This window comes from Montipora capricornis, chromosome 13, assembly GCF_036669925.1.
Source record: "Montipora capricornis isolate CH-2021 chromosome 13, ASM3666992v2, whole genome shotgun sequence".
NCBI lineage: Eukaryota > Metazoa > Cnidaria > Anthozoa > Scleractinia > Acroporidae > Montipora > Montipora capricornis.
Window position 1 is genome coordinate 32,062,120 of NC_090895.1, and position 25,968 is coordinate 32,088,087.

Below are 25,968 nucleotides of genomic sequence, written 5' to 3' on the forward strand. Positions count from 1 at the left end.
TTCTCTTGGAATTTTTCTGTGTAACCTCCTATTATTAACCACTGTAGCCTACACATTGCAATGACTGCAGGCTCTTGATACGCCAGTTGGGGGAGGGGGGGGGGGGGAGGGAGGGAAACTGCTGTCATGACTCTGCATATATTCCTGCCAAGTTTGTGATTGTTACATCCTGCAAAACCATGCGCTTCAAGTCCCATTTATTTTTCTTTTAATCCAAACATGCAATAAGCATTGTGATAAATGTTGACAGGATTCCATTATTGTTCCCCAAATTAGGAACACCATCACAAAATTCAAATACCATATTGTTCGAGATTTACATTTACTCAACTATGGGTTCGCATTGTAACTACACAAACAGATTTACAACTTTTATCTTGTTGTGTTATCCATGATTTGAAATTTTAATTTGGGGGGGGGGGGGGGTGGGGTTTTTTTTTTTAATTTAATACACAAGCGCTTTTCACTGTAGCCATGGACTAACTTTCCTTATTATTGATAGCTCTACTTTCTTCAGACCTAACCAGCAAATTGACTACATTTCATGAACGTTTCTTCTGTTTACTTTACAAAAGGGGGACTAAAAATAATAGTTACAATTTTGCCCAGTTTCATATTTTGACTCATTGGTTGGTTTTCATAACTGACAAATAAAATGAATAATTATGAGATACCTATCACTGGCTGCTTTAGTTCTATCTTTCAATCCTGATCCACAACTTATGCATGATTTATCACATTGTGTACTTATTATCAGACTTTGAATAACATGAGTGGCTTTCACTTTCTATTACACTTTGGTTTAATGACACTCCCTTAAAAAAGGCATGCACAATAAGAAATTATTATTATTATTGTGACAAGTCTAAGTCCAAATCGATAAGATTACATTTTGTTATCCACATCAACACTCCCTGATAATTAAAATTATCAATGTTATGTTAGAACTAAAGAAACAAGAACTTTATTCAGATTTCTTAACAGCTGCTTTCGTTTATAATCTCTGAGTATCAAGTTTTTATGAGTCAATGAATCAATGAGTGAATGAGTTAGTGCAGTTACCCTAACCCATAAAATGAAAGCTAAAATTTCAGAGAGTGGTTAAGCCTAATCACTGAAACGAGGGCTTAAACTTAATCAATAAATTATTGCTATAATGACTGTGAGTCTCATTGACCATTTGACTCATAAATCATAGGACTTCAAAATCTATTGTTTTGCATTCAATGTTTTTCACTTTTACCGTTACTTTCTGTGTAAATTGATATAACTGAATTGAAAACTGCTCCAAGGTTGTTTGCAGTAAAATATGTTGAGAAGTTTTTCTTCATCATGGAAAAATTACTTTTTAATATCTGCATGTATTCTCTCCAATAACAGACAAGTTTTGAACTGCACAAAAACTAAAGAACAGAGGAGAACAGAGTGAAGGTTCCCAGGATAATTTGCATTTTATTTTGTTTTTAACAGAAACAAAACAAATTGTTCCCTTGACAATTCAAAACTAGCCTATTAAATTATCATTGTTGCGAAAAATGATTACCTACTTTTTCTCCCCTGTCAAATCATTCCGGGTATTTTCGTCACTTGTCACACTACTTCCGGTTTGATTAAACGACCCATGAACAATATCGCTCTTGATTTTTTGTGATGTATCAAAAACAGAAATGGATGATCAGCACGAAAGACAGGGGGCTTCATAACACAGGCAGTGCGAGGACTCATGACAACAGCAGTAGCTGCTGCAGCCTCTGTGCCTTTCTCGTTGACCTCCACAAAAGCCTTGTGGATGACATGAGAAACGTAGAGCTTCACATGGGCTGGTGCGATTCCTGTAAAATCAGCATCAAACTTGCTAAACATATCTGTTGCTCCCATTTTGGCAAGGATATTATTGAGATGGAACTCCTGTGTGAACTTGAACCTTGGTAAAGAAACTTCCACTTTCCCTGGGTATACCTTTAATAACGATTCAATAACTTCGTCCAATGTGTCATTGGTAAGTTCTTCCTCTAACTTAGCAAGGCCCTGGATTTCATGGGGCAACAGAACAATCATGGACAGCTCTTTTCCCTAGTATGGCATCTCTAGCACTTGACAGCTCAACTTCCCTGCGTCGCGAACATGCTTGAACCTTGCTGTCAAGTGCATCATCTTGACCTTCATCTTTTCACTTTCCGAGGAAAAGAACTCCTGATCATATGTAGCTTTCTCGTTGAACTGGTTTTGCCAGAAGCCTTTGAAGTATATTGCATTTACCAAGGTTAGTCGGGTTAGGTTATTGAATACTCCCTCGGCAATCAAATTCTTGATCTTCTGCTTCGTTTGTTCTTCAACCCATTTATTAACCTCTCTTCGAGCACCCTCGCCATCTTTCTGATAATCAACCAAAGCTACCTTAGCACCGTAGAACTCTTTTGTTCCCTTGACGAAATCTTGTACCAAGTAGAAATCCTTCTGAACAAACAGTCGATTCGCAGCCTGCAGTTCATTGCCCTTGGCGTATGACTCTTGGAGGACGGCAAGAAATACTTTTTCTTCAGAATGAAGTTTGTTTTGAGGAAGTCCTTCTCAGTGGAGAGCTTTGTTCAGCTGGGCAGCTGTTTTACCTCTTGCTCCCATGTAAGTCATAGCGAGAGCTAGACTCAAACTGCTCGATGAATAGAAAAGGTTTTTTCCCTGGAACCTGTCGTCACTTCGAAGATGTTTATGAAGATCCACACAGAATTTGTTGCTTGCTTGAACAGCGCTTTCCATTATGAATACTTCAGCTATTTTATTGCAGTGCAGACGTTTCGTTGCGAGCGAGAGTGGAAAGTGGGTCGTAATTTCATGATACGCTATCACGAATATATGCAAATTGGAGTCATACGTTATTCTTTAACCTTCATGTAAGCCCACATATAGTGTCTACAATAGGAACAGCTATCTACAGTGTCTACAATGGGAACAGCTATCTACAGTGTCTACAGTAGGACCAGCTATCTACATTGTCTACAGTAGGTACAGCTATCTACACTGTCTACAATGGGAACAGCTATCTACAGTGTCTACATTAAGAACAGCTATCTACACTGTCTACAATGGGAACAGCTATCTGCACTGTCTACAGTTGGAACAGCTATCTACATTGTCTACAGTGGGAACAGCTATCTACACTGTCTACAATGGGAAGAGCTATCTACAGTGTCTACAGTAGGAACAGCTATCTACATTGTCTACAGTAGGTACAGCTATCTACACTGTCTACAATGGGAACAGCTATCTACATTGTGTACAGTAGGTACAGCTATGTACACTGTCTACAATGGGAACAGCTATCTACAGTGTCTACAATAGGAACAGCTATTTACATTGTCTACAGTAGGAACAGCTATCTACACTGTCTACAATGGGAACAGCTATCTACAGTATCTACAGTAGCAACAGCTATCTACATTGTCTACAGTAGGTACAACTATCTACACTGTCTACAATGGGAACAGCTCTCTTCAGTGTCTACAATAGGAACAGCTATCTACACTGTCTACAATGGGAACAGCTATCCACAGTATCTACAGTAGGAACAGCTATCTACACTGTCTACAATGGGAACAGCTATCTACAGTGTCTACAGTAGGAACAGCTATCTACATTGTCTACAGTGGGAACAGCTATCTACACTGTCTACAATGGGAACAGCCATCTAAACTGTCTACAGTAAGACCAGCTATCTACATCGTCTACAGTAGGAACAGCTATCTACACTGTCTACAATGGAAACAGCTCTCTGCAGTGTCTACAATAGGAACAGCTATCTAGACTGTCTACAATGGGAACAGCTATCTACATTGTGTACAGTAGGTACAGCTATGTACACTGTCTACAATGGGAACAGCTATCTACAGTGTCTACAGTAGGAACAGCTATCTACATTGTCTACAGTAGGTACAGCTATCTACACTGTCTACAATGGGAACAGCTATCTACAGTGTCTACAATAGGAACAGCTATCTACATTGTCAACAGTAGGAACAGCTACCAACACTGTCTACAGTGGGAACAGCTATCTACACTGTCTACACTAGGAACAGCTATCTACGTCGTCTACAGTAGGAACAGCTATCTACAGTGTCTACAATGGGAACAGCTATCTACAGTGTCTACAGTAGGAACAGCTATCTACACTGTCTACAATAGGAACAGCTATCTACAGTGTCTACAGTAGGAACAGCTATCTACAGTGTCTACAGTAGGAACAGCTATCTACAGTGTCTACAGTAGGAACAGCTATCTACACTGTCTACAATAGGAACAGCTATCTACACTGTCTACAATGGAAACAGCTATCTACACTGTCTACAGTAGGAACAGCTATCTACATCGTCTACAGTAGGAACAGCTACCTACACTGTCTACACTGGGAACAGCTCTCTTCCGTGTCTACAATAGGAACAGCTATCTACACTGTCTACAGTAGGAACAGCTATCTACGCTGTGTACAATGGGAACAGCTATCTACACTGTCTACAGTAGGAACAGCTATCTACAGTGTCTACAGTAGGAACGGCTATCTACAATGTCTACAATGGGAACAGCTATCTACAGTGTCTAGAGTAGCAACAGTTATCTCCACTGTCTAAAACGTGAACAGCTATCTAAACTGTCTACAATGGGAACAGCTATCTACACTGTCTACAGTAGGAACAGCTATCTACATCATCTACAGTAGGAACAGCTACCTACACTGTCTACAAAGGGAACAGCTCTCTTCAGTGTCTACAATAGGAACAGCTATCTACACTATCTACAATGGGAACAGCTATCTACACTGTCTACAGTAGGAACAGCTATCTACATCATCTACAGTAGGAACAGCTACCTACACTGTCTACAATGGGAACAGCTATCTACACTGTCTACAGTAGGAACAGCTATCTACATCATCTACAGTAGGAACAGCTACCTACAATGTCTACAAAGGGAACAGCTATCTACGCTGTCTACAGAAGGAACAGCTATCTACACTGTCGACAGTAGGAACAGCTATCTACATTGATTACAGTAGGAACAGCTATCTACACTATCCACAATGGGAACAGCTATCTACACTAACTACAATGGGAACAGCTATCTACACTGTCTACAGTAGGAACAGCTATCTACACTGTCTACAATGGGAACAGCTATCTACACTGTCTATAATGGGAACAGCTATCTACACTGTCTACAGTAGGAACAGCTATCTACACTGTCTACAATGGGAACAGCTATCTACACTGTCTACAGTGGGAACAGCTATCTACACTGTCTACAGTAGGAACAGCTATCTACGTTGTCTACAGTAGGAACAGCTATCTACATTGATTACAGTAGGAACAGCTATCTACACTATCTACAATGGGAAGAGCTATCTACACTGTCTACAGTAGGAACAGTTATATACACTGTCTACAATGGGAGCAGCTATCTACACTGTTTACGACAGGAACAGCTATCTACATTGTGTACAGTAGAAACAGCTATCTACACTGTCTACAATGGGAACAGCGATCTACACTGTCTACGGTAGGAACAGCTATCTACGCTGTCTGCAATGGGAACAGCTATCTACACTATCTACAATGGGAACAGCTATCTACAGTGTCTACAGTAGGAACAGTTATCTACACTGTCTACAATGGGAACAGCTATCATCAGTGTCTACAAAAGAGACGCGAACAAACTATGCATTGCACACCTGAGTTTTTTCTTGACATGTTTTCAGCTTCTTTCTTGCATGCAAAGGAACGACGTGCGTCAAGCTTTACACGTTTTTCCCAAAAATATATTTATCGTTTTCGAGCCAGCTGTGGGGCATTTAACATTACGAAGCAGGTTTCGTCTACAAAACGAAAATGGACCCTGTACCCCTTTTTTTGTGGAAGGTATCCTTATCGAAAAAGAAAACAAATGAGACGCGAACAAACTATGCATTCCACACCTGAGTTTTTTCTTGACATGTTTTCAGCTTCTTTCTTGCATTCAAAGGAACGACGTGCGTCAAGCCTTACACCTTTTTTCCAAAAATATATTTATCGTTTTCGAGCCAGCTATGGGGCATTTAACATTACGAAGCAGGTTTCGTCTACAAAACGAAAATGGACCCTGTACCCCTTTTTTTTGTGGAGGGTGTCCTTATCGAAAAAGAAAACAAAAGAGACGCGAACAAACTATGCATTGCACACCTGAGTTTTTTCTTGACATGTTTTCAGCTTCTTTCTTGCATTCAAAGGAACGACGTGCGTCAAGCTTTACACCTTTTTTTAAAAAATATATTTATCGTTTTCGAGCCAGCTGTGGGGCATTTAACATTACGAAGCAGGTTTCGTCTACAAAACGAAAATGGACCCTGTACCCCTTTTTTTGTGGAAGGTATCCTTATCGAAAAAGAAAACAAATGAGACGCGAACAAACTATGCATTCCACACCTGAGTTTTTTCTTGACATGTTTTCAGCTTCTTTCTTGCATTCAAAGGAACGACGTGCGTCAAGCCTTACACCTTTTGCCCAAAAATATATTTATCGTTTTCGAGCCAGCTATGGGGCATTTAACATTACGAAGCAGGTTTCGTCTACAAAACGAAAATGGACCCTGTACCCCTTTTTTTTGTGGAGGGTGTCCTTATCGAAAAAGAAAACAAAAGAGACGCGAACAAACTATGCATTGCACACCTGAGTTTTTTCTTGACATGTTTTCAGCTTCTTTCTTGCATTCAAAGGAACGACGTGCGTCAAGCCTTACACCTTTTTTCCAAAAATATATTTATCGTTTTCGAGCCAGCTATGGGGCATTTAACATTACGAAGCAGGTTTCGTCTACAAAACGAAAATGGACCCTGTACCCCTTTTTTGTGGAAGGTATCCTTATCGAAAAAGAAAACAAAAGAGACGCGAACAAACTATGCATTGCACACCTGAGTTTTTTCTTGACATGTTTTCAGCTTCTTTCTTGCATTCAAAGGAACGACGTGCGTCAAGCTTTACATCTTTTTTCCAAACTTATGTTTATCGTTTTAGAGCCAGCTATGGGGCATTTAACACAATGAAGCAGGTTTCCTCTACAAAAGGAAAAAGGGTCTTGTACTCCTTTTTCCGGAAGTTATCCTTATCGAAAAAGACAACAAAGTAGTCGGGAAACTATACACTGCACATCTGATTTTTGTCTTGACCCCTTTTCAGATATTTTTTGCATTCAAGGGAGTGACGTGAATCATAATTGTGGTAAGTGTTTGGGTGCAAATTTGCAGACTTGTGTATTTTATGTAACGATGGATAAATTTAACGGAGTCTAAATGACTGCATCAGTTGATCACACCAGGACAAATCGATCTGTAGAGGAACACTGCCAAAGCAAGGGAGTGAAATTCATGACTGAAGGGCTGTAATGACAGATATCGCCTGTTCACTTCTAGGACAACTTTTCTCTTTAATAAACAACAAGAATGTACTTACAGTAATTGTATAAAATACTTGAAACTTCGCACATGTTGAAACAACGCATATGTTGTCAACACGGTTTCATGTACATTTCCCTTTTTTTGTACCTTTCTCTCTTCCACTGGGGCTGGCTTTTCTCACTGTATGGAAGGTCCCACAATGCGAGTAAATTGATAAGCCTTACGTCTTTAATTTTTAGAGAAAACAGAAAGAGGACATTGGCGGATCCATCGTGGTCCCAATCATGTGAAAAAATGCGTTTTTGGGGTCTTTTAATTTAAGCATAAAGAAAGAGAGGCAAAGCGAGAGACGAAGGAACTATGAGAAGGGGTTGGTTTTGCATTGTATTGCATTGCATTGCATTTGCATTGCAAAGATATCGTAATTAAAACCGGTGCCGGTGGTTAAATTTGTTCTCACCTTTTTTTTTCTTAGCATATCTGCCATCTACAACCACTGCACTGATGGTAGTCATGATGAAAAAGTACTGCTGGGTGATTCTCATACTTGAACTAGCTCTCTGCTATAAATTCGATCAGGAATTTAAGACGTTTCTTAAAAAAGTATGCGAAGAGGCTAATGCCGAAATACAGAAAAATGGATTCCTGCATCGCCCACAAATTTGACAGGTTGAATTTTACGACGTACTGGAGAAAACGTGCCCACGAAGTTCACTGAATTTTCACGACACATTACCTTACATATTGTGTGATCCTTTAAATCAGTTTCCCACCCTATTTAAAAAGGCCGGCGTGACAAAGATTCTTTGCCCATTGTGTTTAAGGAACAAACAAATTCAATATATCAAGGACACGCCTTCATGGAAGAATGGCAAAACTCCAAGACTTAACCCTCGAATAATATATGGAATAAGAAGTCCTATTGCACTCATTTCCAAACTATACTGCTGCTTCGGAGGGCACAAAGAAATTGTTGCCTGTGATCCAGACATTCTTAAACAGCTTCCGGATGCGTATATCGATTTTTATACAAGTCATAAGTCTGGTGTTACAAAAGAACTTTTGCAACTCTGTGAACAACTTTTAGATAAGGGGCTTAGTCTTTACTCCATCGCAGAATTGTCAAAACAACGATATGAGCAGACTTACGAAGAAAACAAATTGAGGTTTTGGCTGGACACACAACCAAAAAAGGGTTCCCTGCTGAAAGTATCAAAGCAGAAATATTTAGAAGGAATGAGCTGGCCCGTTCCTTCAGCGAATCTTTTATCTGCTGCGATATTGTCAAGGTTTGAGAAAGACGAGAAAGCTTTCATGGGACTCTTTACCTCCTTGTCGGCGGAATGGCTGGCTTGCGATCACACGTACAAATCCGTGGCCAACGTAGGGTACTTCAGAACTACAGATGGAAGATGGATAAAGAAATTCAAAGGCATTTTTGTCATAACAAATGAAAAAGGCCAGCCAGTCCATTGGAAGTTCACAAAAACTGAACAATTCGAAGAGGTACGAAACATCTTTAACCAACTTGCTGAGCGTTTTCAAACTCAGGGTAAGACACTGAGCGGTATTTTTACAGACACGTGTTGTAAGTGGGCTGGCAAACTAAATGATATATTTCCAGGAGTCTCTGTCAAGCTGGATCTGTTCCACGCCGTGCAACGCTTTACTAGCACGATACCCAAGAGAGCAAAATACCATGCAAAGATTCTTCGAGCCTACGCACTGGTATTTAGGGACCCCAAGGATTTAGGGGAACAACGCGCACTTGAAACCCCTGAACCAGAAGTTCTCATTGATAACTTAAAAAAGTTTCAAAGGGAATGGAAAGACGTGACAGATGGTAATGGTCACCTGGCGTTAAATACCAATGCGACAAGAGAAATGAAAAATATCAAGGTGCATATTCTTAAAGGATGTTTATCAGGCATTCCTCCTGGATGTGGCACTAATAGAAACGAACGATTAAACAAACATTTGAACGACTTTTTGTCTTCAAACAAAATAGGCATTTCCCTTGCTTATGCGAGATGTTTTAGATTGTTTGCAGAACTATCGAGCATGAAAAAAATGACTACGGAATACTTTACTTCTTATAACTGGCAAAATGAGTTAGGTAACGAACATCATTGTGACAACAATTCTAAAGAGTCCAAGGAGCGTTTAGAATCATTTGGCATCGAAAACGAGGCATACCGAGAAAAGGAGGAGTGTTACAAGAAGTGGAACATAAATATTGTAGAAGATGAAAAGATTCAAGCCGTAGATAACTATATCAAATCTCTCCTCGCTGACTGTGACAGTGCATTACAGTCACTTCCATGTCATTCGTACGTCCTCAGTAAACGAGAAGAGACAAAGAGAAAACTGAACATTCTGCACAATTCAATTTGCCCATGGAGGTCTGCAAACTACTTACAAAACATATTTGGAAAAAAAATTGTGCAACACCAATCGTTAATTCAGGATTCTCGACCAGTTAAAATAACTGGGGAGAAGAAGAAGAAAGGGAAAGTGTAGAGAGTACTCGAGACACAAATCCCAGGAAGGACAGGAATTGGCGAACGCGTTTGGGTTTAAAGTATTGGAAATAGAAGGGGATGGCAATTGTTTCTTTTGTGCGGTCGCTGCCCAAATACAGAAGCTTCTAGAAAACCATGACGTATCGACATCACTGATAAATTACTTTCACATGCTTGGCATACACTGTGATGCCTCAACGAAAGACATGGTACGCTTGTTGCGCCGTCTTATTGTCCAGGAATGGACAGGTCCTTTTATCGAAGATTACCAACCATTCTTTGTTGCCGTAGACGTCCAAGAGGAGGCAAGAAATTTTCTAGAAAATGGCCATTTTTCGAGTAGTTTGGGAGATTCCATGCCATTGGCCATGGCAAACGTTTTGCAAATTCCAATAACAATTTTGGCACCACATTACCTGACACCATTTATATCTGTTTTTCCTCGATGTCACGTGGACTGTATCCCTCCTTTGATGTTGGCATATGAAAACAGTGGACCTGGACATTATGACGCGCTAGTACCAGTTAAAGAAAATGGTAAAGCAAACACTGCTACTGCTTGTCAAGGCGTTAATCAACTTGGTAGCAGAAACACATCGAGACTTTCATTTTGTCGATGTGGAATCAATGTTAAAAGCAGAGGAACGCTGAGAAGAGTTTATAAGAGCCGTTGTAAATGCATGTCTCTAAAGGGAGAATGCTCATCAAATTGCAAGTGTCAAGGGGAATGTGGAGGAGTTAAGTGCAAGAATGACAACACAACACCTAAAAAATCAACGAAAAATCAAAGAATGTCATGGAAACGTGGATCCCATCCCATAACCTCTAGCCCAACCAAAAAGCCTATTGAAAAGAAGGCTACAACAGGGTCTCTCAATGCTTTAGAGTTTTTTGTTCTTTTTTCCATAGTAAAATATGCTATATCAAAGGACTTATGCTTCAACTGCGAACAGATTTCCAATCTTTATAAGGAAATCGCTGACTTACTTTTACAACACGATACTCTTATGTTCCTTCCAATAGAGACACATTCACAAGGAGAATTAGAGCACTCTATTAGACTTGTGAACAAAAATCAGCGAAATGACGTCTAGTGAACGTCAATGGAGGCGTCTGGTAACAGTAATTAATGCTATACCATCGGTAAAATGAACCTTTTGCGATCAGTGAAAGAAAATCATTGACCCAATAAACACTTACCAGCTGATTTGTAATCAATGCCTTCTTAGAAATCATAGCTATAAGCCATCAAGCAGGGGCACCCAACGTCAATTTTCGGAAAATATCTTTTTGGAAGGCGATTTGAGATCTAGAATTTTCGGAACATTTGTTGTAGGATTTTCGAACATCTGAAAAATGGTATAATTGCCCATTTTAAACGGATTTTTACCCTAAAAAGGTCACCTAGAATTTTCGGGAGCCTTTTTTCTGGCTGAAATTTTCCAAAAAGAAAAGTTTTGATCTCTATAATTTTCGGATAACTAGACATTCAGCTAGGAAATCCGAACAGATGAAAAATTTTAGGGGATAACAATATGCCTATATCTACCGTTTAAATACTAAAATACGTTTAACAATGCTATGTTTAAGTAGTTTTAAACTATATTCTCGTTGGGTGCCCCTGATCAAGGACAGTTAAACACGAGAACTTTTGCTTAACGATTTATACGATAGCTTACGATGAAGAGTTCTTTTGTAGTTTCTTTCTCCTCTTTTCCCTTTTTGCGCGAGAAGCAAAATTTAAAGGTAATCGAGACTAAAAGATAATTAGCGCTAGTTAAGGACATACGCAGCATTAATGTTTTACGAAAGTTTCTTCTATTTGGGCCAGTACGAAAATCTTTCTTGTAATAAATAGACACATACTAACGTGTACGTCGAATATTGATTTAGTGTTATTAACGTTTCACCCCATTCAGCCTGCAATCAAATTTTGTTCCTCCAAGACTGTGCAATTTGGTTATAGACCACTTTCATAAATGGCGACCACTTTTTTCATTCTTTTGTATTTATGTTAATTATAATTAGACCTAGTGCCCTCATTTTGAAACAAATACTATCCCCCACCCCAGTCCCTCGGAGAGCCTGCTTGCAGGCTACAAATATTCTTTTGAAATTTGCTCGTCGTAACGAGGCTAGAAAGGCTTATTAGCATTAAAACTGAAAAGAATATTTAATTTGACCACCATTATGAAAGGGGTCTATACACTGAGCCATTTTTTCATATAGTACAACCCCGTTAATTCGACGTCGCAAGGGAAAGAGAAAATACAGAATTTGGTTCGAAATAGCGGGAAACTCGAAATATCCGCGTTCGAAGCACTCAATATTTGCGTTCTCTTAAATATTGCGTTCTACGGAGGAGAACGAGATCTAATTTTATTGTGTGTGGTTGGTCTTGCAAGATTTCTCCATAAGGGACACCAAATTAGCCGCCCACAAGATTATTTTGTTGTTTGCAGGGGCACCACCCTCGCCGGATTTTGGCAGTCGTATTGATCATTTACAGCCAGCGTGTAAATTCACGCTGATTTTTGACAAGGGACATTTACTAGTAATAATCTCTCAGACAATTTCAACAAATTCGACATTGGCCCAAATTTACTTTTTTTAGCCTCACGTATTGATACCTTCGATATTGCTTCTTTACATAAATGCGTCGCCGTCCTGGTATCTCGTCTCGTCTAATGACTACAACACAGTACACAAAGTTCTCCCAACCAACGCTCATTCAAAATCAATGATTTCTCTTAGATTGATGTCTCCTACTAATCCTGAAGTGATGAATGCTCAGGATCCCATTAAATATGAGTGTTCCAATTGAAAAAAAGGGCATTGATGCGTGTGTTATCTACGTTGTGAACTTATTTTAAACACAACATACCTTCTTAATCATACAGATCACACTTAATTAGAGTCCAGCCAATGGCGAAGTATTTCAATCCTGTCAGATGAGTCATAGTACTCAGCGTTTATTAACCCTTGATTTTCGCAAAACAGTGCTCAATACATAGAAGTAGAGCGAAGTATATATTGAAGAAGAAAGCAAGTAAAACGACAAGTTCATCCCTACAAGCCTGTTTTGTGGTCGCCCACTAATCAATCCCCTGTAGTGTTTTAATGTTTTAATTTTCCTTTCCTATATAGATATATAGATGTAGTGAATTGCCAATCAACGTGGGTGATTTACATTATCGAATGTAACATTTGCAACTTACAAAATATCTCGGAAAGAGTGAGCCAGGCTTCAACATACGGCTGAACCAGCACAGGAACCACATTAAAAAGGCTTTTTGTAGTTGCGAAATCACGGAGCACTTCCTCCTTAACCCTAGAAGTCATAACTTTGACAACGACGTCACCATTACAATTATCGAGCAAATTAAACGTATTGATACGACTGTTCAACGGCAAAAAGAATTACCCCGCGAAAGGGAAATATTTGGCAAAGTAGGCTAAGAACCCTGCAGCCTACTGTACTGAATAAACGTACTGGCTAGAGTTTAGAAGTGCAAAAGACCTTTATAAAGTAGTGCGTACGTTAATGATGTTTAAAACCATAAGTTATAAAGGGCCTTCTGCTCTAGAACGCAAGAACATTACGTCCATAACTAATTGGCACGTGATTACTAAATCACTCTATTTATTACGTCACAGTAATTTTTTTTAACCATTTGTAATTATACCTGAAGCAAAAACCCCTGATGAAGGCAGAAGCCGAAACGCGTTGGGTGTGAATTAAAGCAATTTTCTCTCGAGTGCAATTTATATATATAAAACGGAGACCCAACACTGGACAACTGCTGGGGAAATCGAAAAACTGTAACTGTCCTGAGCGGGATTTGAACCCACGTCCCCCTCATCACTAGTCGGGTGTGATTTCTCCAGAATTTGTCCAGTGTTCGGTCTCCCTTAACTCTCTTTAAAAAAACGTCTCCTCCACTTGGACTGTGAATCCATTTGCGATCATCCTGGAGGTGATACGCTGTTGGATAAAGGGATTGATTCGTTCTGTGTCCGTTTGAGATAGGTTACTGCCTCAGTTATCTGCAGCTCCTGAAGTTTCTACTTTTCAAACTAGCCAAGCCCTTTACTTTAATGATCATTTAATGATTCCTCTCAATCAAGTGTTATGAACCCATCTTTTCCTTCCTGTTTAAACTGCAATCAGTCTAGTTGGCTGTCCCTACTGTAGGCAGTATACCTACTGTAGACAGTATACACAGCTGTTCCCATTATAGACAGTTTAGATATCTGTTCCCATTGTAGACAGTGTAGGTAGCTGTTCCTACTGTAGACAGTGTACATAACTGTTCCTACTGTAGACAGTGTAGAAATCTGTTCCCAATGTAGACAGTGTAGATAGGTGTTCCCAATTTAGACAGTGTAGATAACTGTGTTCCTACTGTAGACAGTGTAGATAGCTGTTCCTACGGTAGATAGTGTAGATAGCTGTTCCCATTGTAGACAGTGTATGTAACTGTTCCTACTGTAGACAGTGTAGATAGCTGTTCCAATTGTAGACAGTGTAGATAGCTGTTACTACTTTAGACACTGAAGATAGCTGGTCATAATGTAGACAGTGTAGATAGCTGTTCCCATTGTAGAGAGTGTAGGTACCTGTTCCTACTGTAGACAGTGTACATAGCTGTTCCTACTGTAGACAGTGTAGATAGCTGTTCCCATTGTAGACAGTGTAGATAGCTGTTTCTACTGTAGACAATGTAGATAGCTGTTCCTGTCGTAGACAGTGTAGATAGCTGTTCCCATTGTAGACAGTGTAGATAGCTGTTCCCATTGTAGACAGTGTATATAATTGTTCCTACTGTAGACAGTGTAGATAGCTGTTCCCATTGTGGATAGTGTAGATAGCTGTTCCTACTGTAGACAATGTAGATAGCTGTTCCTACTGTAGACAATGTAGATAGCTGTCCCTACTGTAGACAATGTCGATAGCTGTTCCTACTGTAGACAGTGTAGATAGCTGTTCCCATTGTGGATAGTGTAGATAGCTGTTCCTACTGTAGACAACGTAGATAGCTGTTCCTACTGTAGACAGTGTAGATAGCTGTTCCCACTGTAGACAGTGTAGATAGCTGTTCCTACAGTAGACAGTGTATATAGCTGTTCCCAGTGTAGAAAGTGTAGATAGCTGTTCCAACTGTAGAAAATGTAGATAGCTGTTCCTACTGTAGACAATGTAGATAGCTGTTCCTACTAGAGACAGTGTAGATAGCTGTTCCTACTGTAGACAGTGTAGACAGCTGTTCCTATTGTATATAGTGTAGATAGCTATTCCTACTGTAGACAGTGTAGATAGCTGTTCCTACTGTAGACAATGTAGATAGCTGTTCCCATTGTAGACAGTGTATGTAACTGTTCCTACTGTAGACAGTGTAGATAGCTGTTCCCATTGTAGATAGTGTAGATAGCTGTTCCTACTAGAGACAGTGTAGATAGCTGTTCCTACTGTAGACAGTGTAGACAGCTGTTCCCATTGTAGACAGTGTAGATAGCTGTTCCTATTGTAGACACTGTAGATAGCTGTTCCTACTGTAGACAATGTAGATAGCTGTTCCTACTGTAGACAATGTAGATAGCTGTTTCCATTGTAGACAGTGTATATAACTGTTCCTACTGTAGACAGTGTAGATAGCCGATCCCATTGTAGATAGTGTAGATAGCTATTCCTACTGTAGACAGTGTAGATAGCTGTTCCTATCGTAGACACTGTAGATAGCTGTTCCTATTGTAGACAGTGTAGATAGCTGTTCCCATTGTAAACAGTGTAGATAGCTGTTCCCATTGTAGACACTGTAGATAGCTGTTCCCATTGTAGATAATGTAGATAGCTGTTCCCATTGTAGACAGTGTAGATAGCTGTTCCTACTGTAGACAATGTAGATAGCTGTTCCTACTGTAAACAGTGTAGATAGCTGTTCCCATTGTAGACAGTGTGGATAGCTGTTCCTATCGTAGACAGTGTGGATAGCTGTTCCCATTGTAGACAGTGTAGATAGCTGTTCCTACTGTAGACAATGTAGATAGCTGTTCCTACTGTAAACAGTGTAGATAGCTGTTCCCATTGTAGACAATGTAGATAGCTGTTCCTATCGTAGACAGTGTGGATAGCTGTTCCTACTGTAGACAATGTAGATAGCTGTTCCTATCGTAGACAGTGTGGATAGCTGTTCCCATTGTAGACAGTGTAGATAGCTGTTCCCATTGTAGACACTGTAGATAGCTGTTCCCATTGTAGACAGTGTAGATAGCTGTTCCTACTGTAGACAATGTAGATAGCTGTTCCCATTGTAGACAGTGTATATAACTGATCCTACTGTAGACAGTGTAGATAGCTGTTCCCATTGTAGATAGTGTAGATAGCTGTTCCTACTGTAGACAATGTAGATAGCTGTTCCTACTGTAGACAATGTAGATAGCTGTTCCTATCGTAGACAGTGTATACAACTGTTCCTACTGTAGACAGTGTAGATAGCCGTTCCCATTGTAGATAGTGTAGATAGCTGTTCCTACTGTAGACAGTGTAGATAGCTGTTCCTATCGTAGACACTATAGATAGCTGTTCCTATTGTAGACAGTGTAGATAGCTGTTCCTATTGTAGACACTGTAGAGAGCTGTTCCTATTGTAGACAGTGTGGATAGCTGTTCCCATTGTAGACAGTGTAGATAGCTGTTCCCATTGTAGACAGTGTAGATAGCTGTTCCTACTGTAGACAATGTAGATAGCTGTTCCTGTCGTAGACAGTGTAGATAGCTGTTCCCATTGTAGACAGTGTAGATACCTGTTTCTACTGTAGACAATGTAGATAGCTGTTCCTACTGTAAACAGTGTAGATAGCTGTTCCCATTGTAGACAGTGTGGATAGCTGTTCCTATCGTAGACAGTGTGGATAGCTGTTCCTACTAGAGACAGTGTAGATAGCTGTTCCTACTGTAGACAATGTAGATAGCTGTTCCTACTGTAAACAGTGTAGATAGCTGTTCCTAATGTAGACAATGTAGATAGCTGTTCCTACTGTAGACAATGTAGATAGCTGTCCCTACTGTAGACAATGTAGATAGCTGTTCCTATCGTAGACAGTGTGGATAGCTGTTCCCATTGTAGACAGTGTAGATAGCTGTTCCCAGTGTAGACACTGTAGATAGCTGTTCCCATTGTAGACAGTGTAGATAGCTGTTCCTACTGTAGACAAGGTAGATAGCTGTTCCTACTGTAGACAGTGTAGATAGCTGTTCCTATCGTAGACAGTGTGGATAGCTGTTCCCATTGTAGACAGTGTAGATAGCTGTTCCTACTGTAGACAATGTAGATACCGGTTCCTACTGTAAACAGTGTAGATAGCTGTTCCCATTGTAGACAGTGTATGTAACTGTTCCTACTGTAGACAATGTAGATAGCTGTTCCCATTGTAGACAGTGTATGTAACTGTTCCTACTGTAGACAGTGTAGATAGCTGTTCCCATAGTAGACAGTGTAGATAGCTGTTCCTACTGTAGACAGTGTAGATAGCTGTTCCTATTGTAGACAATGTAGATAGCTGTTCCTATTGTAGACAGTGTAGATAGCTGTTCCTATTGTAGACAGTGTAGATAGCTGTTCCCATTGTAGACAGTGTAGATAGCTGTTCCAATTGTAGACAATGAAGAAATCTGTTCCCATTGTAGTAAGTGAAGATAGCAGTTACTAATGTAGAAAAAGTAGATAGCTGTTCCAACTGTAGACAATGTAGATAGCTGTTCCTATCGTAGACAGTGTGGATTGCTGTTCCTACTGTAGACAATGTAGATAGCTGTTCCTATCGTAGACAGTATGGATAGCTGTTCCCATTGTAGACAGTGTAGATACCTGTTCCTACTGTAGACAATGTAGATAGCTGTTCCTACTTTAAACAGTGTAGATAGCTGTTCCCATTGTAGACAGTGTGGATAGCTGTTTCTATCGTAGACAGTGTGGATAGCTGTTCCCATTGTAGACAGTGTAGATAGCTGTTCCGAATGTAGACAGTGTAGATAGCTGTTCCTACTGTAAACACTGTAGATAGCTGTTCCCATTGTAGACAGTGTAGATAGCTGTTCCCATTGTAGACAGTGTAGATAGCTGTTTCTACTGTAGACAATGTAGATAGCTGTTCCTGTCGTAGACAGTGTAGATAGCTGTTCCCATTGTAGACAGTGTAGATAGCTGTTCCTACTGTAGACAATGTAGATAGCTGTTCCTACTGTAAACAGTGTAGATAGCTGTTCCCATTGTAGACAGTGTATGTAACTGTTCCTACTGTAGACAATGTAGATAGCTGTTCCCATTGTAGACAGTGTATGTAACTGTTCCTACTGTAGACAGTGTAGATAGCTGTTCCCATAGTAGACAGTGTAGATAGTTGTTCCTACTGTAGACAGTGTAGATAGCTGTTCCTATCGTAGACACTGTAGATAGCTGTTCCTATTGTAGACAGTGTAGATAGCTGTTCCCATTGTAGACAGTGTAGATAGCTGTTCCCATTGTAGACACTGTAGATAGCTGTTCCCATTGTAGACAGTGTAGATAGCTGATCCCATTGTAGACAGTGTAGATAGCCGTTCCTACTGTAGACAGTGTAGATAGCTGTTCCCATTGTAGAGAGTGTAGATAGCTGTTCCCATTGTAGACAGTGTATGTAACTGTTCCTACTGTAGACAATGTAGATAGCTGTTCCCATTGTAGACAGTGTATGTAACTGTTCCTACTGTAGACAGTGTAGATAGCTGTTCCCATAGTAGACAGTGTAGATAGTTGTTCCTACTGTAGACAGTGTAGATAGCTGTTCCTATTGTAGACAGTGTAGATAGCTGTTCCTATTGTAGACAGTGTAGATAGCTGTTCCTATTGTAGACAGTTTAGATAGCTGTTCCCATTGTAGACAGTGTAGATAGCTGTTCCCATTGTAGACAGTGTAGATAGCTGTTCCTACTGTAGACAGTGTAGATAGCTGTTCCCATTGTAGACAGTGTAGATAGCTGTTCCTACTGTAGACAATGTAGATAGCTGTTCCTACTGTAAACAGTGTAGATAGCTGTTCCCATTGTAGACAGTGTATGTAACTGTTCCTACTGTAGACAATGTAGATAGCTGTTCCCATTGTAGACAGTGTATGTAACTGTTCCTACTGTAGACAGTGTAGATAGCTGTTCCCATAGTAGACAGTGTAGATAGTTGTTCCTACTGTAGACAGTGTAGATAGCTGTTCCTATTGTAGATTGCTGTTCCCATTGTAGATAGTGTAGATGGCTGTTCCTACTGTAGACAATGTAGATAGCTGTTCCCATTGTAGACACTGTAGATAGCTAATCCCCTTGTAGACAGTGTAGATAGCTGATCCCATTGTAGATAGTGTAGATGGCTGTTCCTACTGTAGATAATGTAGATAGCTGTTTCCATTGTAGACAGTGTAGGTAGCTGTTCCCATTGTAGACAGTGTAGATAGCTGTTTCTACTGTAGACAATGTAGATAGCTGTTTCTACTGTAGACAATGTAGATAGCTGTTCCTACTGTAGACAATGTAGATAGCTGTTCCTATCGTAGACAGTGTGGATAGCTGTTCCCATTGTAGACAGTGTAGATAGCTGTTCCTACTGTAGACAATGTAGATAGCTGTTCCTACTGTAGACAGTGTAGATAGCTGTTCCTACTGTAGACAATGTAGATAGCTGTTCCCATTGTAGACAGTGTAGATAGCTGTTCCCATTGTAGACACTGTAGATAGCTGTTCCCATAGTAGACAGTGTAGATAGTTGTTCCTACTGTAGACAGTGTAGATAGCTGTTCCTACTGTAGACAGTGTAGATAGCTGTTCCTACTGTAGACAATGTAGATAGCTGTTTCCATTGTAGACAGTGTAGATAGCTGTTCCCATTGTAGACAGGGTAGATAACTGTTCCTACTGTAGACAATGTAGATAGCTGTTTCCATTGTAGACAGTGTAAATAGCTGTTCCTACTGTAGACAATGTAGATAGCTGTTCCCATTGTAGACAGTGTAGGTAGCTGTTCCCATTGTAGACACTGTAGATAGCTGTTCCCATAGTAGACAGTGTAGATAGCTGTTCCCATTGTAGACAGTGTAGATGGCTGTTCCTACTGTAGACAATGTAGATAGCTGTTCCCATTGTAGACACTGTAGATAGCTGTTCCTACTGTAGACAGTGTAGATAGCTGTTCCCATAGTAGACAGTGTAGATAGTTGTTCCCACTGTAGACAGTGTAGATAGCTGTTCCTATTGTAGACACTGTAGATAGCTGTTCCTATTGTAGACAATGTAGATAGCTGTTTCCATTGTACACAGTGTATGTAAATGTTCCTACTGTAGACAGTGTAGATAGCTGTTCCCATTGTAGATAGTGTAGATAGCTGTTCATACTGTAGACAATGTAGATAGCTGTTGCTATCGTAGACAGTATGGATAGCTGTTCCCATTGTAGACAGTGTATATAACTGTTCCTACTGTAGACAGTGTAGGTAGCTGTTCCCATTGTAGATAGTGTAGATAGCTGTTCCTATTGTAGACAATGTAGATAGCTGTTCCCATTGTAGACAGTGTAGATAGCTGTTCCTATTGTAGACAATGTAGATAGCTGTTCCTACTGTAGACAGTGTAGATAGCTGTTCCTATTGTAGACAATGTAGATAGCTGTTCCCATTGTAGACAGTGTAGATAGCTGTTCCTACTGTAGACAATGTAGATAGCTGTTCCTACTGTAGACAATGTAGATAGCTGTTCCTACTGTAGACAATGTAGATAGCTGTTCCCATTGTAGACAGTGTAGATAGCTGTTCCCATTGTAGACACTGTAGATAGCTGTTCCCATAGTAGACAGTGTAGATAGTTGTTCCTACTGTAGACAGTGTAGATAGCTGTTCCTATTGTAGACAGTGTAGATAGCTGTTCCTACTGTAGACAATGTAGATAGCTTTTCCTATCGTAGACAGTATGGATAGCTGTTCCCATTGTAGACAGTGTATATAACTGTTTCTACTGTAGGCAGTGTAGATAGCTGTTCCCATTGTAGACAGTGTACGTAACTGTTCCTACTGTAGACAGTGTAGATAGCTGTTCCTATTGTAGACAATGTAGATAGCTGTTCCCATTGTAGACAGTGTAGATAGCTGGTCCTAGTGTAGACAATGTAGATAGCTGTTACTACTGTAGACAGTGTATATAACTGCTCCTACTGTAGACAATGTAGATAGCTGTTCCCATTGTAGACAATGTAGATAGCTGTTCCCATTGTAGACAGTTTCTATGTAGACAGTTCATTTTAGTGTACATGAGGAGTAGCTTACACTTTCTTTTAACTCATTTGCATATATTCGTGATAGCGTATCATGAAATTACGACCGGAAAGTGGCTTGTCGCAAAATAAATTTAAAGGAGGAGTTCAACCAATTAAAACGGGTTTCGAATGAGAAGTCACGCAAAGTCTGTTTACCAGTCAAGCAAAGAATAGCTGTTCCTATTGTAGACAGTGTAGATAGCTGTTCCCACTGTAGACAGTGTAGATAGGTGTTCCTAATGTAGACAGTGTAGATAGGTGTTCCTTATGTAGACAGTGTAGATAGGTGTTCCTACTGTAGACAGTGTAAATGGCTGTTCCTTCTGTAGACAGTGTAGATAGCTGTTCCTTCTGTAGACAGTGTAGATAGCTGTTCCCACTGTAGACACTGTAGATAGCTGTTCTTACTGCAGACACTGTAGATAGCTGTTCCTTCTGTAGACACTGTAGATAGCTGTTCCTTCTGTAGACACTGTAGATAGCTGTTCCTACTGTAGACACTGTAGATAGCTGTTCCTACGGTAGACACTGTAGATAGCTGTTCCTACTGTAGACAAGGTAGATAGCTGTTCCCATTGTAGACACTGTAGATAGCTGTTCTTACTGTAGACACTGTAGATAGCTGTTCCTTCTGTAGACACTGTAGATAGCTGTTCCCATTGTAGACAGTGTAGATAGCTGTTCCTACTGTAGACAGTGTGCCTACGGTGGATAGTATATATGGGCATATATGACGGTTAAGGAATAACGTATTACTCTTATTTGCATATATTCGTGATAGCGTATCATGAAATTACGACCCTCGTTTTGCCGAGTTTTTGGGCTCTTATTCCTTTAACCCTAACCGTGAGGTTCTACAATATTTTGTGTCAACAGAGCAATACCGCAGAGATCAGTCCCATACGGAACCTTGTAGGTGCCATCCGAGTTGTCGATTCGCAGCCTGCAGTTCATTGCCCTTGGCGTTTAACTCTTGGAGGACGGCAAGAAATACTTTTTCTTCAGAATGAAGTTTGTCTTGAGGAAGTTCTTCCCAATGGAGAGCTCTCTTCAGCAGGGCAGCTGTTTTACCTCTTGCTCCCATGTAAGTCATAGCGAGAGCGACACTCAAACTGCTCGATGAATAGAAAAGGTTTAATTTTTTTCCCTGGAACTTGTCGTCACTTTGAAGATGTCTGTAAAGATCCACACAGAATTTGTTGCTTGCTTCAACAGCACTTTCCATTTTGAAGAATAAAGCTATTTAATCGAAGTGCAGTAACGTTTCGTTGCGAGCGAGAGTGGAAGTGACTTGAAGTACGTGCGATAGATTGTTTTCACTGTCACGCAACAAAAAAATAAACGCTAAACCATTCAATGGAAAAGGCCAAGAAAACGAAAGTTAGAAAATATTAACTACTTAATAACCGAGAGTGGGGTCGTTACGGGAAAATCTCAAACTGAGGCCTTGCCGTATTGACCGAGCGATAGCGAGGTCAATACGGTAGGCCTAGGTTTGAGGTTTTCCCGTAATGACCGAACGGTCGAGGTTATTAAGTTGTTTATTATATGGCACCAGCAAGAAATATAAAGCCAACAAGCCAAAGCTGGAGCAGCGGAAGTGATCATTGCATCCAACTGTTTAAATCTGCCGTGGCGAAGACAAGAAGACAACATGTGTACTCCATTTCTCAGAATGCTCAAAAATGTGAAATTCCGTAATTGCGCGTTATATAGTTCAGTCCAAAGTTCTAGTTTTACAATTCCATAATCTTGATTTAGAGTAACTTGGTACCAAACGTTTCACAATAACTTGAAATCTCGTCAAGAAAAAAGCTTAAATCCAGTAGTCCAGTCTGGGTTGAAATCGCCAAAAACTCTTTCTATTATCGATTCAAAACTCAACAAAAGCTACAAGTAGTAAATAGTTCTCACAAACTACAAAAGTTCGTCATGATTCTCCACGGCTGAACAAAAAACTATCAAACACGAAAACAAAAAACCCTAGTGATTGCTTCTCGAGAAAACACTGTCTAGTTACTGCACTACCACACAAACAACCGAAACTGTTCTGGCACAGAGGGTAGGGAAATGCCCGTGGTGTTGAAGATTCGGTCCGATCGACACATAAATAACAATTGCGTTGCGCTTGTTTCTTCAGTAGATTGAAGTTGTCCTTTCGTAATATGTGGTACACGATATTGTTTTGGTATCGTAAATCATTACAGTGTCATGGTAGATATCTTTGCTAGATACCCCCTGAGAAGACATGTGGTTCAGTAAAGTACTTAACCCAGAACGATGGAAGAAAATAAAAGCAAATCGAGAAACATTTAGCTTCAAGGCTGACAAGTTGATCATTTACAACTTCTTTTTCATCACAACCTTCAGCGTGTACTCTAAGCTTCTGACCATAGGCAGCCGTTCGAGAAGCCGCTGTGGGGATGGGGTAAGTGTTGTAAATGAAATGACTCCATCGGGTGGAGTTAATTTGACCTCGGACCCAAGCTCCGTGTCCTCGTCGGTGATCAGTTGCTGTTAAATTCATCAGCTATCGTGGAATCTGAAGCAGAAAATGCTCATTTCCAGCCAAGTGTGTGGGGATTTTTGACGACGAAACATTCACGGAGGTTCGCAAATGATGTGGCTTTAGCTTTGCGTGAAAAAATCTTGGCTGGGATGGATTTTCGAGTCGCAAACCGCCTCTGAGATGACAACGGTCGGAATCGTAGTGTGCAGCCTTGACTTCGTGTTAGCACATTGAAAACACGAACTTCCCGAAACTGTAAAATAAACTCCAAAAGGCACAAGAATACACCAGAGGTGAGTCATTTTGATTCATTTTATTGAATGAAAGTTAAATTGAGCATTTTTTAGGCTTCACAATCGACTGTATTTTATTTACAATACAAAGTCTTATCACGCGTTTAAATCCTCAACGGCTGTCTGTAGTGACGCGAGCTTGGGCTGCCTATGTTCTGACCAATTTGCATTGAAGTTAAATCCTTTCCGGCGGGGTTAGTAACTTGCTGTCAGGAACATACGACCAAAAATTATATTTTAATGCCCAAAAATGCAAACAAAGCAAGGCACAGATTTTGTTAGCCTGCCTTACATGTATGCAAAACAAATATTGACGCAAAAGTAAATAAATATTGATATGTAGCTTTTAAGGAAAGCAGAAGGAACTTTTAGGAAGTGTCGATCGAGAATAAGACAATTTGCGAGATAAAGACATCATAAATTTTGTGCCACGAATATAATACAAGTTACCATCAGCGAAAAACATTTCGGGAGATTTTTGTACGTTCAATCTGAGTTCAATTTTTCTATCGTACTTTTGGTCGGACAAGTAAAATCACAAAATCGAAAGTGACATCGATTTTAGCGGCCGCCTGTGATCAAATTACCTTGCGTGTTTAACACTGACAACTCACGAAACAAAGGATGCATCTGTGACAAAATGACGGCAAGACACCGGGTTTTTGTTAGTTTACTTTTTTTCTTTCAAGTTTTAATAAAGCTCGACAAGATACATGTGCGAATTTAACACAAAGATCTGGGGAACCGCTGCGAAGTCCCCGTGACGGACATCAGTAATTCGTTTTTTTTAAAACTTGATTTCATTTTTTATTTTGTTTGGCCGTTGAAAGCTATTTTCTTATTTTCTTTCTACGTCAAAACGGCTGAACAAACCGGTTCCCAAGAAATATTGGAGTATTCGTGCTATGCAAAATACTTCTAATGAAGTATAATACCGTAATGTTCACAGCGGAACACACAAGTATAAGTACGAAGCAAGATCTTCAATCCTAGCCAAAAGTAGTTGGGACACTTGAGCGTGGATCACGTATCCCCCATCCCCCCTAATCAATCTTGGAAAATATCGCGTTTTTTCAACAAAAAGGGAAAAAACCACCCGATTATCAACATTGTAAGTGGGGGGAGGGGAGAACTTGCTTGGTGTCCCAACTTTTTTGTCCGGGATTGTAGAACTAGGTTAGAAAATTCTTCCTACCTTTAAAGCTTGTCTTTCGCCGGGGTGCCTCTGCGCCCTAGCCGTTACGCCCTAGCCTGTTCCAGGCTCTCAGATAGTCGAGAAAACGACACACGCAGTTCTTTTCGTTTTCTCGACTATCTGAGAGCCTGGAACAGGCTATTACGCCCAGGAGATTGGCGTCGGGACCGACGAGCATGCTCGTTCCGATTTCGGGGTTCGATCCCCCGGCGAAGTTGGCGTGTTGGTTGCACCCTCCTTTTGGGCGTACCCACTCCCTCATACGGTGTGGGATTAGATGTTATGTCCAGGAGCCATTGCACTAACCCTACTGGGGGCTGCCTGTTCGCCTCAAACACAAAAAAAAAGCTTGTCTTTCTCAAAGAAAAAACATCTGTCCACTTTATCGAATATTTTAATACTGTGCCAATCATGGCCGGCGGAAAGATTCCACAATAAATAATTGCTTTCCTCGCTGCAACAGAATTGTGTCGCGGTGGCCGAGTGGTCTAACGCGCGCACATGATCGCGAAGCGCAGGGAAAGTATATGGTTTCTAATTGGGGCAGGGAATTTCGGATATACTGAAGGGTATAACGGTAGATTCACCCGATCGGAGCTTAATTCAATATCACCAGCCCGGTTTTAAGACGTGGTATGCCTTCGGCATTCCACGTAATAATCTTTATTTTCGTCACAATTTATTATAGCCGTGAAAAGGTC

At 40.3% G+C, this 25,968-nt stretch overlaps 1 protein-coding gene and 1 pseudogene across 1 annotated transcript; both read right to left on the reverse strand.

Moving 5' to 3' along the window:
* Positions 1-540: 540 nt before the first annotated feature.
* LOC138029315 (leukocyte elastase inhibitor-like) lies at positions 541-21,449 on the reverse strand (annotated as a pseudogene).
* Positions 21,450-22,162: 713 nt separating this feature from the next.
* LOC138030767 (leukocyte elastase inhibitor-like) lies at positions 22,163-22,495 on the reverse strand. Its single transcript, XM_068878643.1, has one exon. It carries the CDS (start codon positions 22,493-22,495, stop codon positions 22,163-22,165), a length of 333 nt encoding a protein of 110 aa, XP_068734744.1.
* Between the last annotated feature and the right edge of the window lie 3,473 nt (positions 22,496-25,968).